The 15,964-nt window shown below is 47.2% G+C and overlaps 1 protein-coding gene across 5 annotated transcripts in view; it reads left to right on the top strand.

Annotated features, from left to right (window-relative positions):
- Window positions 1-15,964, top strand: part of LOC135907182 (phospholipid-transporting ATPase ABCA3-like) — a 326,965-nt gene that overhangs the window by 198,096 nt on the left and 112,905 nt on the right. For 4 of the 5 annotated variants that reach the window (XR_010565924.1, XM_065438854.1, XM_065438853.1 and 1 more), the window contains one exon: window positions 9,028-9,449. The exons of the other annotated variant lie outside the window; for it this stretch is intronic. Coding sequence is in view for 3 of the 4 variants with exons in the window: in XM_065438854.1 (XP_065294926.1) it covers window positions 9,028-9,449 (422 nt within the window). In the remaining variant the exon portion in view is untranslated. The remainder of the gene's footprint in view (window positions 1-9,027; window positions 9,450-15,964) is intronic. 5 annotated transcript variants of the gene reach the window in all.

The following is a 15,964-nucleotide window of genomic DNA, read 5'->3' as shown; positions in this document are numbered from 1 at the left end:
GCAGGCTTTCGCTTCGCCCGGAGAGCGCTTGCCGCGCGTTCGCCACCGTCACCTTGCCAGTTTGAGCCTTGAGACACTCAGCGCTGTGTCCTTCGATGAACTCCGGCAAGGGAGGACCTGGAACTCCATGCCACTCCTATGCTGGGCGAGTGCCTCAGTCAAAGGCTCATCACCATTGATCTCCATGTCATCTACAGAGATCTGCCAATACCCAGAGCGAATGTTCATGGACGAAAATTTCTTGGCTCCAAGCACAAAGTCCAAGGCGTCATCAATACGTGGCAGCAGGTCGACATCTTTGCACGTGCCCTTATAAAGATATTGGTAAACGACGCAAAAGCCGCAGCTTCCGTACTTCTTAGCGCGGACATCTAAGGACCCCCACGGACCGGACGAATATTCAATGAGCCCTTTCGGTCAGCACATTATCCACCTCATGCTCTATTACTTGACATTCGGCATAAAAAACACGGTGCGGACGTCCGCGTATGGGATTGGCGTCTCCAGCGTATATAAGGTGAGTGACCACTAACGTCTCGCCTAAGGGACTGCCATCAAAACCAAAAATGTCGGGATATGATGCTCAGATGCGATCACCTTGCTTAGTTCGTCTTGTGGAGGTTTGGAGTGATCGAACTCGCCTGCGCATGATGCTGGAACTTCTGGAGATTGATAAATTCACCGGCCCTATTGCGTGGGCATTCACCTGTTTTGCCGTCCCTAAGCCTCACGCCCTTTCCGCTCGCCGTCGATTGTCGCTGGTGGCGCTGCACTCGCGCTCGATTTGCGGTGGGGGTGCTCAGGACGCCGCATGGCGGCCCGGATAAATCTCCGCAGTAAAACAAAAGGTAGCGATATTCCTCCTCGCCCGGCCTCTCCTTCTCCTGAACTCCTGGCCGCTCGTGCTTACTTTCGTTGCTCGCCTTCGGCGTTTCATCGCTCCCTCCAGGACACGCGGCATCGCCCATAGAGTTAAGCGAGATTAGACATTCACAGTTGTTTTTGGGTGTTTGTGCATGTATTTTTACCGTATGTAACGCTTGTTTATTGTGTCCTGTCCTAGGAGAGACGATGGAATTCTATGAAACCGGCAGAAGCAGATGAACCTTGTGCTTTTAAAGCAGAGTAACTGCGCACTTCTTTTGACGCTTCGAGATGGCGGCCTGCTTTCATTTAGAAGCCTTTGTAGAAGAACTTCTTGCTGGGCGAGTTGGTACATGGCTATGTTAGGAAGAGCTGAGCGTATAAAAGCACGAACACAGAAAAGAACGCTTTCTCCATCTACTTCCTTTTTTCCGGCGTTCGTCCTTAAATACGCACAACTCTTCCTAACATAGAAGCATTTTAAAGCTAGGTTCGTGGACAAATTCCTTTTAGTGTCGATTATTTCTATCGCCAAAATCAGAGCTCTTTGTCTCGCCAATATCGTGTGCGTATTAAACACGATGTTCATGTACCTGCCAGCGTTTTGCTTGAGTGTTATCTCGTCCACGACCGCTGGACTTGCAGGCAATAACATTGCCGTGGCTTGCACAGAGCAACCGGCTTCGCGAGGTATTCTATTGCATTGATGAGATTTGAAATTTGGATTGAAAAGACTCTTTTTTTATTCTTTATTCAGACATATCCCCGCTTAGCACCAAAGCGTTACAGCAAGGTGGTTACAAACATGAAAACAATACATCTTGATTCACTCTGCACACCTGTCAAAATGACAGTCGATTCCACTGAGCGATAGTTTTAACAAAAAAAGAATTGGCATACAGGCCCGTCCTAGCATGGTATTATCTAATTTAGCACTGGTGGTCGTGCGTGCCGATATATAGTTTGGCGGTTTTACGTAAATTTCCCTATCAATTCCAGTTTTGCTATGAAAGATTCCATACAGAAGCTGTAGCCGCAGTTTCTTTCGGCGAGACGACACGGATTCGCCGTTGAGCTCTTTTTTCATTGCTATGCAACTGTACATCCTCCCGTACCTACCCGAGACGAGCCTGGCTGCTCTGTTTTGTATTATTTTCTAGTTTACTTATAAGACATATCTGTGACGGGTCCCAAAGGGTACAAGCATATTAAAAATAAGTCGTATACAGGTTAGGTACGCCGTGCTTCCGAGGTCAGAATTTGCACATTTTACATTTCTTTGAATGTAAATCAAAGCAACTGCCGCTTTGCCAATCACATAGTCCACATTTGCCCGCGAAGAGCAGTCGCCCGACAGCATCACGCCCAAATATTAATTCGTAGATATATTACTTAAAATATTATTCATTAGACAGTAGCTGGCATCGATTACATTTTTCTTCTTAGTAAACCGCACATGGGCGCACCTACCTGTATTCAAATTCATTTTCCACTTAGAACACTATTCGCAAATACGTTCTAGGTCGACCTGCAGTTTGTGAAAACCATGGTCATTATCAATTTTTGTGTACACAATACAGTCATCCACGAAGAGCCGCATGTTAGAGTCAATACCTAAGTTAATGTCAAATATATATATAAGAAAGAGAAGAGGCCCCAGAACAGATCCTTGCGGGACGCCTCATGTGATCACAAGATAATCTGAATTAGTACCATTCAGGACAACACGTTGACAGCGACTTGACAAATAATTTTTATCCAGCTAAAAACAATAGAATCTATATTTAACACTCGAAGTTTACGAAGTAGTATAGAATGGCAAATAGTATCAAATGCTTTGCGAAAGTCAAGAAATACGCAGTCTGTTTGGCCACCCAAATCAACCACAGACGCTAGGTCATCATATAGTTCAATCAGTTGTGTCGCACAAGAAAACCCCTTGCGAAATCCGTGTTGTCCGTTCGTAAGCAACGTGTTGTCCGTTAGGTGTTTCATGGCAGCCCTATATATATATATTGTGTTGCATGATCTTGCACGAAATCGAAATAACTGAGATAGGTCTTTAATTAGTAAATTCTTTTTTAGAGCCCCCTTTGTGAATTGGCACTACATTTGCCATTTTCCAGCCCTCTGACATCTGGCCAGTACTTATTGACTTGTGAAAAATTACATAAAAGTAAAGTGAGATGGCGTGAGCGCACTGCTTTAAAATTCTTGGAGAGATACCGTCAGGACTGATAGCCTTACTTTCACCAAGGTTCTTTAGCAGAGATTCAATGCCGCTAGCGCTGAATTCGATTGGTTTCATAAGAGGAATGTTGCTGTTGGATGTTTGTGGGCTGCATGCAGATTGAGGGAGAAAGACTGATTAAAAGTATCTGTTTAGGCATGTCGCTTTTTCTGCATCGTCAGAAAGAGTGAGTTCATTATAAATAATCTCATTTATTCGTGCGGGATCAGACCCACATCCCTTCAGATATTTCCTGAATGGTATAGGATTTGTTTTCATTTTGTCATTTAATCGTTTAAGATACCCATCCTTTGCTTTTTTCAACAGGCCTTTGTATTCGCGTGTTAATTCTTGTAGCCTTTTAAAACACGCGTGTGTTTTTGTTCTTTCATATCTTTGAAACACAAGCCTTCGTTTTATAACTAACCTCAATACCGAAAGGTGATCCATGGTTTTTTACGCTTTCGGAGTCTAGCCGATTCAATACTTGGTATGAACTTCTCTGTAAGGTCAAACAGCTTTTTCTTTTAAATGTGCTCCATGAAAATTCTATTTCGTGTTGCCCCGCAAAGCATTCAAAACAGGAAGAAAAGCAAGAAGTTTATCAGAAATTGATTAATAATCGCCCTTTTCAAAGAAGAAAACTATTCTACTGATGCCACTTTTTATGCGCTGTACTTTCGTTTTAATCCCTGCAACCACAACCCGATGATCACTAATACCTGGAGTGATAACAACATCACCAACTAAATTTGGCAAATTACAAAGGAAAAGATCTAGGGTACGGTTAATTCAAGTGGTCAGGAGGACATACTGAAAAAAGCCAGAACTATCAATCAGGTCCCTCATTTCTACATTAGTATGGGTTGCATTCATTAATTCGCATGTGCCATTTTCCCACTTTAGATCGCGCAAATTAAGATCACCCGCAAGCAATATTTTTTAGCCAGATGCCTCCGAATCGATATCTTAAAGCATTTCCAAAACACTGAAATCCGTGCTTGGTGATCGATAAAACTCTCCAGTGACAAAAGAAAGATTATTAGCCAGTGCAACTGTGCACCAAACCGACTCGACCGAGTCATGACCGATGTTCATCAAAGGCGAAAGGGACGAATGAACTAATAGAAAAACACCACCGCCATGACCCGGCCTGTCATTGCAATAAGGAGTATAGTTTCAGGGGAACACCTCGCTATCAGCGATGAAGGGGTTAAGCCAGGATTCAGTACCAAACACTATATCTGCCTTTAATGACTCAACCAATCCAGCAGACCTGTCTATCTTGTGGATTATACTTGGGCAATTTACCACCGCAATAACTAAACCGCGATAAGCAAAGCAAATATAATTTGTACCTCACCGTTTTGACAGGGCAACAGCTTCTTCCTTCTCATCGTCCCATGCAAATGCTGTGGCATTTATGATCAGTTTATCGGCCTTCAACTTAACCTAATTTTTCTTATGCGTCTTCTTTACTTTTCCGTATTCCCGAAGTTTCTTTCGCACTACTCGAGTTTCAAATGAAAAGTCCTGTTCTACACTGTCAGAGGAGCCCTTGAACTTGCTTGCATTTTTCAAAACGGCCATTTTTTTTCTTTATCAGATGAAAAATGCACGATTATAAGTATTTTCTTCCGTTCATAAAAGCGACCAACCCGATGTGCCCTTTGAACCAACTGCAGTTTGATTACCAAATTAGTAGTGCAGATACCTTTAACCAAGGCGTCAGCTTGTTCCCACGTTTCGGGCCGATCATTGTCGTCTATCCCACAAAACACGAGGTTCAATCTACGGCTTCTGTTTTCGAGCTCTACATTTTCCCTTTTGCAGAATTCTTACTTGATGACTAAGATCCCTAATTACAGTTGCTTGTTCTTGTACTAGCTTCATAACGTTACCTATCTGGTCTTTGGTTCTGTCAAGCTGGCTGTCCATTGCAGCTATTTTGGCATCATGACTAGTTATACTGGCATCAATGTTTTCTAACTCATTCATAACAGTATCCTGTAGTTTTTTCAAGAAATCCATTTCGCCTTTATCAAAAGGCCCAGGGCTGAGCTCAATGTCGCCGGAAAGTAGAAAGAGCAAAACGAGCCATAAAACTCGGTTCACAACTAAAGTAAAACGTCTATCATGTCTAGTGCACTGTACTTGCGCTGTACATGCAACACTCATGGGAGGAGCCGGCAACGCCATTACTGCTTTAGAAGTGTCCATTAGGTGAACAGTACTAACCTGCAGAAACAACAGTGGCTTGAGCTGCATGCCGGCAAACGTGCCGGCTCTAAAACCCACGCAGTCAAGGTGCCGCGCAGCTATATAGGCCAGTGCCGGTTCACGTGGTTCACAACGCTCGACGAGCCTGCCATCGACGTCATGGTTGAGGAAACCGTCCCCGTGAGCCTTGCGGCCTTCTTCGTACAGCGATGAGCTTGCGTCGATTGTCGACATGTGCCATGATCGGTCAGAAGATTGCTCGGTGTAGCACGCATTAACCGCACGCCCACCAAGCGGCCGATATATGCGACCACCGTCCATGGAGCACCGAAAACCTACAGAAACAACAGTGGCGTGAGCTGCATGTCGGCAAGCATACCGGCATGCAGCAAGCGTGCCATTACGCCATTCTGCATGGCGTAAAAGGGCTGCAATGAAATCCAGGTTTCGCCGGTACACGGGGAAATCGATGTGTTTGCGTGCGTGTAGCAGAGTGTAGCACCTACTGATTCAGCAATTCGACGGGTTTGCGCTACTTGCGAGGGCGTACGTGGGCACCTGCGGGTACCCCATCGGCTGTCGTGTGTCTATCTTGTGCAGCTTTATAATTTAATCATGATAGAACCGCGATGAAGGCAAGGCACGTGACATATTTGCCTGAATAATGCGAGCGTCATGTAGAATTGTGCGCAATCAGCGCAGACCATCTAAACGATTCTCCTCGTTTCGTCATGACGCTCTCATCCCTGCATGAAGTGAAAGTCGTCGCACACCTCTATGACAAAGTGACTGGTTCCGCTGCCTCTCAAGGGCAAACATAGCAGTGGAACCTACCTTTACCTCATTTGTAAACAAAGCATTTGCAAAGACGAAAGATACATATGGAAATTGTTTCCATCAATGAGCACTTTACCTGTGTTGCCTTTTGCGCTGCAACGCGAGTGTGAAAAGGGTTAATTGGTTCTCCCTAGGGGTGTGCGAATATTGAAATTTTCGAATAGGAATCGAATACGAAAAAGGCGAAAAACTGTCTTCGAATATCGAATCGAATATTGAGTATATGTGTACTATTAAAAGAATTGCAAAACGAGGTAACAATAGGTTTATTACCCTTTTAAAAATAATATTGCCTTTTACGAGGCTGCTTCAGGTTAAAGAGGCACTCATTCTAGGTAATGCACTCGGTAATGTAGGGTAATGCTCTGTCAGGTAAACGCCTGTTACAGATTATCGCGAAGGAAAATTGACTGCTCAACATGTTCAGAAAGTAAAGGCTCTCTACGCACTGTGACAACATTGGTCCAGGTAACATTTTCAAGGTGCATATTTTATTGCGCATACTTACAAAGCCCTAAAGTACATCATATATTATTATGAAAGAGCCCTGGAATAAAGCTTGGTAAAAAAAAATCGAAACTGATCATGTCTCACGGGCCTGATGCAGATAGACGGGAACAGAGCGTACACATTCATAGTAAGGTTCGTTAAAGCACTTAAGATCACAGTGCTGTAACGCTGTGTCGTCGTCTTGAACCTTCTTTTGTCCTTGTTTTGGGTTGGGTTGTAACGAACCTCACTATGAATCCCAACCAACTGGCCCAACTTGCCATCTTGATGCAGAGCATAAAGATAATGAGCGGATCATGTGAGGCTCTCAGTGAATAAACATGTTCTTAGGAGAATGTGGAGCAAACGTATATTTCGTTAATTGCTAAATTATTCACAGTCTGTCCTAATATATTCGCCGTTTCTACCATTATTAGGCCGTCCTCGAATATTCGGGAATTTACGAATACGCATTTCTCGAATCGAATACGCTTCGAATAAGGAAAATATTCGATTCGTATTCGAAATTTCGAATATTCGCACACCCCTAGTTCTCCCTCTTGCGAAATTTATTTACAGCGCTTCAGAAAAGCATGGAACCGTCAAAGCAACGCACCCTAAGTTGCACAATAATATACATTTTTAGCACGATACATAACAGCACACAGCCTACACATTCTATAGCTTCATACACTTGTTCAATATAGCGCAATCAGGAAAAACGTCTGAACGAACACCCAGAATAGCACCCGTGCATAAGCTTACCCATACCTGAACTCCGCACCCGGTGAACAAATAAAAAAGCTCTGTAGGTGCACTTTTGCACCTTGAGTACCCTTAAAAGCAATTCTTAACATAAAACAAAACAAGAACGGAGTTCTTCAATGGCGCGGGAAGGCACGAAACTTAGCTAAAGCCTATCAAAACACTTGAAATGCCTCGCTGCAGCATCTCGACGCCCAACTGTCATAGTGGCGAGTTGGCCGAGACGCGGACAGGAAAAAAGTAAAGCGCGGGAAAAATACCGCGTGACGGTGCTCAACCAATTCGCCTTTTTCATTTACCTGTGCTGCACTCTGCCGCGCACCGCTGGAAAGGTCTTGAAAGGGTGCGGGGGATTTCGACGGCTGACTTGTGTACCTGCGCTCATGTTAAATGAGGGTTGGTTGTGCGTTTCGTGGATCGTTAGTATCGTTCCTGGAAGTCATGAAGCACTCGCCAATTACTGGGTGAACGGTCTTCATTTCACTGTTGCCTAACAGTTCGCCCGATAAAGGCACACCACTTGTCAAATCCCTAAAACTGGATTTAAAAAGACCAGGTGCTTATCATAAACGCGCTATTCTCTAGTAGGCATCAATGCAAGTGCATGAGTAATGTAATATCGTAGACGTACGACGTACAGTCGGGAGCCGTACCTACAGAATAAATTCTGCGTGATATCTTGTGTACGACCTTCAACAATAATACACTAGACACCATATTTAGTTGCGCAGATTCTCGGCTTCCCCCTCTAAAAAAGCAGCAAAATAAAAGAATGGCAGCTGTTATAGGCTATTCCTGCATTGGCGAAATCATTTTTCACGACAGCAATATTTCCCAGCAGTGAATACTACATTTCTTTTTCTAGCTTTCCTGCTTTTTCCTCAAGTAATTTCGCTCACCCACTACAGGAGAAAGAAGAAAGTAGTTGAAGTGTTTTTGGTTAGAATGTGGGATGGGTGCAGTAAAAAATATTGTAATATAATAATATGGCATTGAATATAACAGAGATTTAAATAAAGACATAAGATACTGCTAGATTACGTGATATTAGGTGCAAAAAGGTTTGTTTAGATGAGGAAGCTGTCAATTTATCCATTTTGCGACATATGCAACATTTTTTCCTGTACTACATCATCAGTCTATCCTGTTCTAAGCAAATCTTACTCGTACCGAGTAAACGTAGAGATTATGTTCGCTGCTGCTTGGCCAAAAGCTTGAGCTGAATCTTTTTTTCTTTATGGTGGCCCAACATTGTACACAGTAAATGTACACGATTGAGACAATCTTGGTGCATCAGGTTTATTTCGTTTCTTTTGTGTGTTATCAGATTAGGTTACGATGTGGTCAGTGTGCAAGGTTTAGAGAAGCAGGGCGAAACGCCTTTTACCTTTTTTTCCCCGAAATTCCCTAGGAGAAAGTCATAGAACTTACCGGCTCGCCGTGTTGGCAGCATGAAAACTGAGAGTAACTACATTGAGATTTCAAGTTTCGTTTCATCAACTGTAATTATATAGCCCGTGAAGTAGCTGGACGACCGAGTACTAATTTTGGTCCCCTTGAATCGCTGCGCGGTTCATTTTCGAGAAGGCATGACGACGCAATCTGAACTCGTGTGTCCGCAGCATCCGCATGGTGCCCAACCCGACGAGCGCCATCACGCTTCCCATCACCGTCAACCTGGTGTACACGGCTTGGCTGCGAGCACTGACGGCTCAGCCGGCGGCGCAGATCAACGTCACCATCACTTACATGGACAGCCGTGAAAAGCTGGATGCATTGGACGTCATACTTTTAAACATTTCATCTTGGGCCGACTGGGTGGTCCGTCTGTCAGTGACCTATACGTATGCCTTCTCCGTATACTGCGTATTTCCGCTGACTGAGCGGTTAAGTGGAGCCCGCGACGTGCAGCTTATGACGGGCCTCTCGGGCGTCGACTACGTATTCGCCCACTTTGTCTTCGACTTCATCTATCACCTCCTGTTCAGCCTGTCGTGGTGCATCATCCTTTGCGGTTTCAGCTCCTACTCGCTGAGCACAACCGGTAGGTGCGCCCATTCGGCGGATTCTTTCGAGACCTCGATGTCGCGCGCGTATCGTATGGCGATTACGCGGAAAGAGGTCACTTCCACTCGTGCACTGAGTCCCCCCCATTAACGCTTCACTATAGCGCTAACATTTACCACCCGCAACAAACAACGTGTCTCATTATTTCCACGCTCAGTATCATTTCTTGAAGTTCGACTTTGAGAGTCGGAAAGGTACGGCGATATTCTCGGGTGATTCAATTCAAAGATGGTTTCACTTTGACAAGATTTCGCGAGGCTCGGCACCGGAAACATTCACGTGTATGGCGTACAGCGTTTCTGGCACGCTGTCGAGCTCGTCGCCTTCGCGCGGGTGCCGGGAGCCCTGTAGACCGTACACACCACCGCGCCCAGTGCCGAGTCTCTCAAAATCTGACGAAACTCACGCAAACTGGGGAAGTGATCACCGGACAATACCGCCCCCAAACGCTAAGCCAGTAGCAATGATACAGGTATTGTAGCAAGTACGCGCTACTCGTCTGTAACGGTTGCCCTATCCACGTCCGAAACAGCTCTGCAAGCCAACAAGCACGCTTCTTAAAAGTCCAACTGCTCGCCTGAGTTAACAATCGCAAATGTTCTCGTAAGTTCATATTTGAGTTTGCTACGCTCTGGCAAACGCTGCTGCTCCCACGTGCGCCAAAACTGACGCAGCCATTGGGTGGTATAAATTGCCATTTGCGGTTGAGTCGCACGAAGTCGAACCAATAAGCACAGCCTTTGCGTACACTGAGGCGAGCGTTTCGCTGTGAAGGACTCTGCAAACCAAGTACACTAATAATTAGTGGGCTAATTAAGTTCCGAAACAAGATTTATTAGCTTTCTGTGTGCATCTGCCCTAACTAGAATGAAAAATAGAGATAAACAAGTCGTTCGAAATTTCTATCATGTAAAATACTGTTAGGCCTTTGTGCGGATATCTTATGTTAACTGGCTTTGCTCAGTCAGCACTCGGCGAAATCACGGCTTCGGCCATTCCATGTGCATAAGCTGCATTTTGCATCCCTGCTACTTATCTAATGACGGCGCTGATATCCCCTGATAAAAATGTAGGCGTATGCCTCAGAAGTGAAAGAAAAAGACAGCAGACCCGAATCAATGCTGAATATGAGCTGCTTCGTGTACCACGACCAGGCGCCATCTTTACTTTCTTCTCATGCGGACACGTGCTATTGGGGTTCAAGGCGCCGCACAAGGGAGGCTGCTACAGGGCCCCCCGCCTAGACTGGAAGTCGAAACCAGATTGAGGGCCGGCTATGGCACTCTAGCGTGTGGTCAGGTGGTGATGCGAGGCATTTCATCGCAATTTCCACGTAAGCCGTCTTAAGGCAGCCTAAGCTGACTGTCTCTTCACGGCTGTTCTTTAGCAGACTGGCGGCTTTCGGGTGCGGTAGACGACGCGGAATGGTCCGTCGAAGGTCGGTGTTAGTGGTGGTCGCGGCACACGAAAACGTGTGTTGAAGTGGCCAGGTCTGGGGTGCACGAAGATTGCATTGTGGTGGGAAGGACGGACCGCAGTAGGCTGGAGGTCTTTAACACAGTCCAGGAGGCGTTGTAGGGATGCTTGTTGCTGGGCTGGTAGCTGCGTTGATGGGAAGAAGTGTCTGGAGAGACGCAGAGAACTACCATACAGCAGCTCTGCTGCTGAGCACTGCAGGTTTGCCCGGAGAGGGCCTGTAAACCCAGGAGCACAAGAGGCAAGGTGTCAATCCAGCTGGCGCAATTGAGGTGAGTAGACAGGGTGGCTTTCAGTTGGCGGTGAAGGCGTTCCCCCGTGCCATTGGCACACGGGTGATACGCAGTGATACGGCAATGTCTGGTGCTGAGAATACGATTACTGCAAGCAAAAAGGGAAGACTCAAACTGGCGTCCACGATCTGTTGTCACGGTGCCAGGAGAACCACGGCAAGGTACCCTCACAGAAATCAAAACGCGGCCGTCAGCCTCAACCGTGATGTCATGAATGGAAACAGCCTGCGGCCATCGTGTGAAACGGTCGACCATGGTAAGTATATAATGATAGTCTTGAAGGCGCGTGGTAAAGGGCCCACGATATCTAGATGAACATGGTTGAGACAACAGCTTGGTGTAAGGGAGGCTTGAGAAGGATGGTATGACGGGAAACCTCTCTCGTCTCACACTGAAGATGCTTGCGCGTCCAAACGCACCAATCACCGTTAATTCTGGGCCAAGCATAGCGCTGGGTGAGAAGGCGCTGAGTAGCCCGAAAACCTGGGTGCCTTATGTCGTATAGAAAGTGGAACATGGTGCGACGTAGTGAAGCCAGAACCAAAGGATGGGGAAGGTCTGCTGAGACATCGCACCACAAGGGTTCAAGCGAGCATAGCTGAGGCACAAGCCGTGGAAGGAGAGAATGGGGTTTCTCCCGAAAAGCGGCGAGCTCTCTGACATTCTGCTGTGTGGAAGAGAATTCGGCCTAGTTGATGGTTACGAAAAACGACATCAGCGGCGGTGCTGTAGGCACCATTCACGTGACGGAGGGCGGTTGTGAATTTGGTAATGGCGAAATGGCGAAGTTCGCGTGGCATGTACTTTGATGAGTTGGTGCGAGAAACATACGCCAGTGGCTCATGATCGGTCAGCCCGCGAAGCTGGCATCCTTCCAGAAAATGCCGAAAATGCTATATCGCAGTGTATATGACCAGCAGCTCTCCGCCGAAAACGCTGTAGCGGGTCTCAGGAGGTCGTAGCTTCCGAGAGTAAAAAGACAAAGGTATCCACTCGGACTCTATGCACTGCTGTAAGACGGCACCAGCGGGCATGCTGGAGGCATCCGCTATCATGCGAGATGGGGTGTTGCGAATGGATGAGAAGCTCGCCGTTCGCGACTCCTTGCTTGGCAGCAGTAAAGGTGCCCTGGGCTTCTGATGACCAAGAAGTGGAACAGGACGAGGCGATGTTTCACAGAAAGAGATCGGTGAACGGGTGAAGAAGCTCTGCACAGTGCGGCATAATGCGCCTGGCAAAGTTCACAAACCCGAGGTATTGGTGTAACTGGCGCAGTGTTGCACGCTGGGAATAATCCTGGATGTTTTTCACATGGGATGGGCGAGGGCGTATACCCTAGGATAATAGGTGATGCCCCAAAAACTCGAGCTTAAATGCGCCGAAAACTCACGTGAACGAATTCTCAACAAAGCGGCGTCGCTGTAGATGCTGAAACAAGGCACGTAGATAGCGCTCATGATTTACAGGCGTAGGGCTGGCGATGAGTACATCATCAAGGTACGCGAACACAGTAGGAAGGCACCGCATGACCTCAGCGATGAACCGCCGGAAGGTTTGAGCCGAATTGCGACGTCCAAACGGCATCCGCACGTACTCAAACAAACCAAAAGGCATCGTTCGATGGAAATTTGGTGGTATGCCTTAACGGAGTCCCACTGTGCTAAATATGGCGCAGCCGTTGAGGCGCGATGTAAGGTCCTGGATGTGAGGCAACGGATAGCTGTCGAGGACAGTCTTGGCGTTCAACACACAGTCAGTCTTGGGTCTCCAGAGGAGGTCAGTCACCACGATCACCCTTGGGAACTAAATGCAACAGATACGGAGAAGCCCACGCACTGGACGACGGCCGTATGATGCCGAGCTGTAGCATGTGGTTGAACTCCCGTCTGGCGATAACTAGACGGTCCCCAAATAAGGCTCGGGGTCGAGCAGCTGCTTGTGGACCACGGATGACGATGTGGTCTGTCACTGTATGCTCATGCGGTTCAATGAGGTTGGTTCGTTTTCCTAACTCCGCAAAATCCGCCAAGACTTCTTCGAACTGAGAAGAAAGCATCAGCATGCGGATGCCCATAGGAGAAAGGTCGGACAGGAATCCAGAGATGTAGATACGATTCAGACAGTCTGGGGGGTGATGACGACGCATGCTGACGTCCAGATCGAGGTATGAGAGGAAGTCTAAGCCGATGACCGGGTGAACTACGCCTAAAATGACGAAGACCCTTCGAAAAGTGTGGCGAAGGCTGAAGTCGATCGTGAGGGATCGGAGCCTGTACGTCGCTATAAACGAGATGTCGGTAACACGAAGCAACTGCCCGATGACCTGCAATGATCAGCCTTAGTCGGGGGAACAAGGCTGATATCAGCGTCTATGTCTATAAGGAACCGGGCGCGAGCTAACTTGTCTATTACTATAAAGAGGCGGCTGGGACAACAAGTGAGACCATACGCCACCCTCAGTTGATCTCAGCAGGGGTTTCTCAGCCACTAACAGGGAGGTGTGCCCTTCATGGCTCCGTGTCAGAAACAGCGATGGTACGAGCAAAGAGGCGAAGGGCTGGAACTCCGAGCTTGACGATTGCGCTGAAGTGCGCGGTGACCGAGACGAGCCAAACGGTTCTCCAGTGAGGGCCTCCGGAGTGCGGCGATTGAGGCGGCGAGCTCACCGATGAGGGCGTCAAGGCGCAAAATCGCCGGGGCTAGGCGGTAAGACAGCAGTGACTGGCGGGGAGGTCGCCTCATGAAACCGATCGGCAAGCTCCGCCAGGTGGTCGAGGGTGACGTCGCCGGCCGCCGCGAGGACGTGGTGGATGGGCCGGGAAAGGCGCTGGAGGAAAAGTTCTCGAAGCGACGCGGACTGGTTGGGGCCGTGGCGCTCCCCGAGCTGGTGTCGCATCCGGCGCAGCAGTTAGGAAGGGCGCCGGTCGCCAATGACCTCCTCGGTAAGACGCCCCTGGAGGTGGGTGCGTTCCCATGGCATCAATCTTCCAGCACCTTGTTCTTGAGGTGCTGATGTGGCGCAGCGCCCGTGGGGACGCTGAAAACATCCTAGAGGTCGCTTGCAACATCGGAAGGAAAGAGCGGGGTGGCGTGGTGGTAGCGCCTCATTTCCGAGGTGATGCGGTAGAGGCAGAATTATGTCTCTATCTAGAGAAACCAAGCTTGCGGCTTCTGGAGCCAGAATAATGGGAGGCGAAGCTACAGTGACAGGACGTCCTGCAGACGTGACTCCTCTTTCGTGGACGTTCGGGCAAGGTCAGTCATTGTATTCATCCTGGGTCACCACTTGTAGGTTTATGCCTCAGGAGCGAAGGAGAAAGACAGCTGACCCGAATCGATGCAGGAAAAGAACCTCGAGCCGTGGCTTCGCGTGTCACGACCAGACGCCATCTTTATTTTCTTCTCATGCGGCCGTGTGCTCTCCACTTTCTTGGTGCCGCGCAAGGAAGGTCGCTACAAACTTAAACGCTAATTTAAATATCACTGTGACTGAAATGACTTGGAATAAATCAAGGGAACAGATTTACATTCCCAACGTGTTAAATCCAATACGCTGCTGCGTAGCATTTTGTTACTGTCTCGCATTCACTCAGCGAATGGCGGATTCCGCCTCCAACGATTGAGTGTGCACATCACCACAACAGGAATTGGTCTCCCTTTCGCAGTATCCGTACGCCGCCTTACTCGTGGCTCTTGCAATTAACCCGTGGCAATAAATCTACAGTGGCTGCGGAGCACCTCACCAAGGCGATGATCATACCTGCCAGGGAGAGAGAGTGCTCAGAACCTTGATTCGGACAGGCTGCCACTGGAAACTGAAGCTGGCAACATTTAACACACGAACGCTCTGGAATGAGGCTAGCGTAGCAGGCATCTTTGAGGAACTATCAGGCATTGCCTAAGATATTATTAGGCTCAGGGAAGTTAGAACAGCTGGGGAGCCTTATACACAGTAGAATAACGGCCAGGCTTCCTGCTACAGAGGTCTTCCTGATAAAAAAGAACACTGCGTAGGATTTCTAATATTCAAGAATGTAACTGGCAGCCGTGATGAATTCTACAGCCGTAATGCCAGGGTAGCAGTCATCGTAAAAAGCTAAATATGACATATTGATTAAAGATAGCACAAGTCTATGCTCTAACCTCCAGTACCGATGATTAGAAAATAAAACAGTTTTAAAAAGATGCCTAATTAGCAACGAGAAAGGGGCAAGCTGAATATACTGTAGTCGTCGCCAGCTTTACTGCGAAAGCGGAAGAAAAACACACTGGCTAACAAGCAATTGGCAGCTACAGAATCGATTCAGGAACACTAGAGGAGATTTATTGGTGAAATTGGTGGAAAGAAAGACTCCAGAGAGTGAAAACCTTCTTCAGAAAACGCAGTAACAGGAACTGAACCTGGAAAAGCCCTAATGGGGAAACGAGAACTGAAATAGATTAAATGTATTTTGCTGATAACATCATAGTGCAGGATGTAGAAGTGTTACGTAGGGCAAAGGGGCCGTGACCATAGATTAGTGGTGTCTACGATTTCCTTAATTTGAAGAGAGAAAGTGTTAAATTAGTCAAATACAAACAGGCCTACCTAGACGTATTAAGGCTAAAAGCACACAAATTCAGGCTGTTACTCGCAAACAAATATGCAGCTTTAGAACAGGAAAACAAAGGCAATATATAGGTAATGAATAAAACCGGAACTAGGTTGATTTCAGAAGCAGCA

This window comes from Dermacentor albipictus, chromosome 9 (assembly GCF_038994185.2).
Source record: "Dermacentor albipictus isolate Rhodes 1998 colony chromosome 9, USDA_Dalb.pri_finalv2, whole genome shotgun sequence".
NCBI lineage: Eukaryota > Metazoa > Arthropoda > Arachnida > Ixodida > Ixodidae > Dermacentor > Dermacentor albipictus.
Note: the sequence above shows the minus strand (reverse complement) of the source record. Positions and strands in the feature narration are given on the sequence as shown.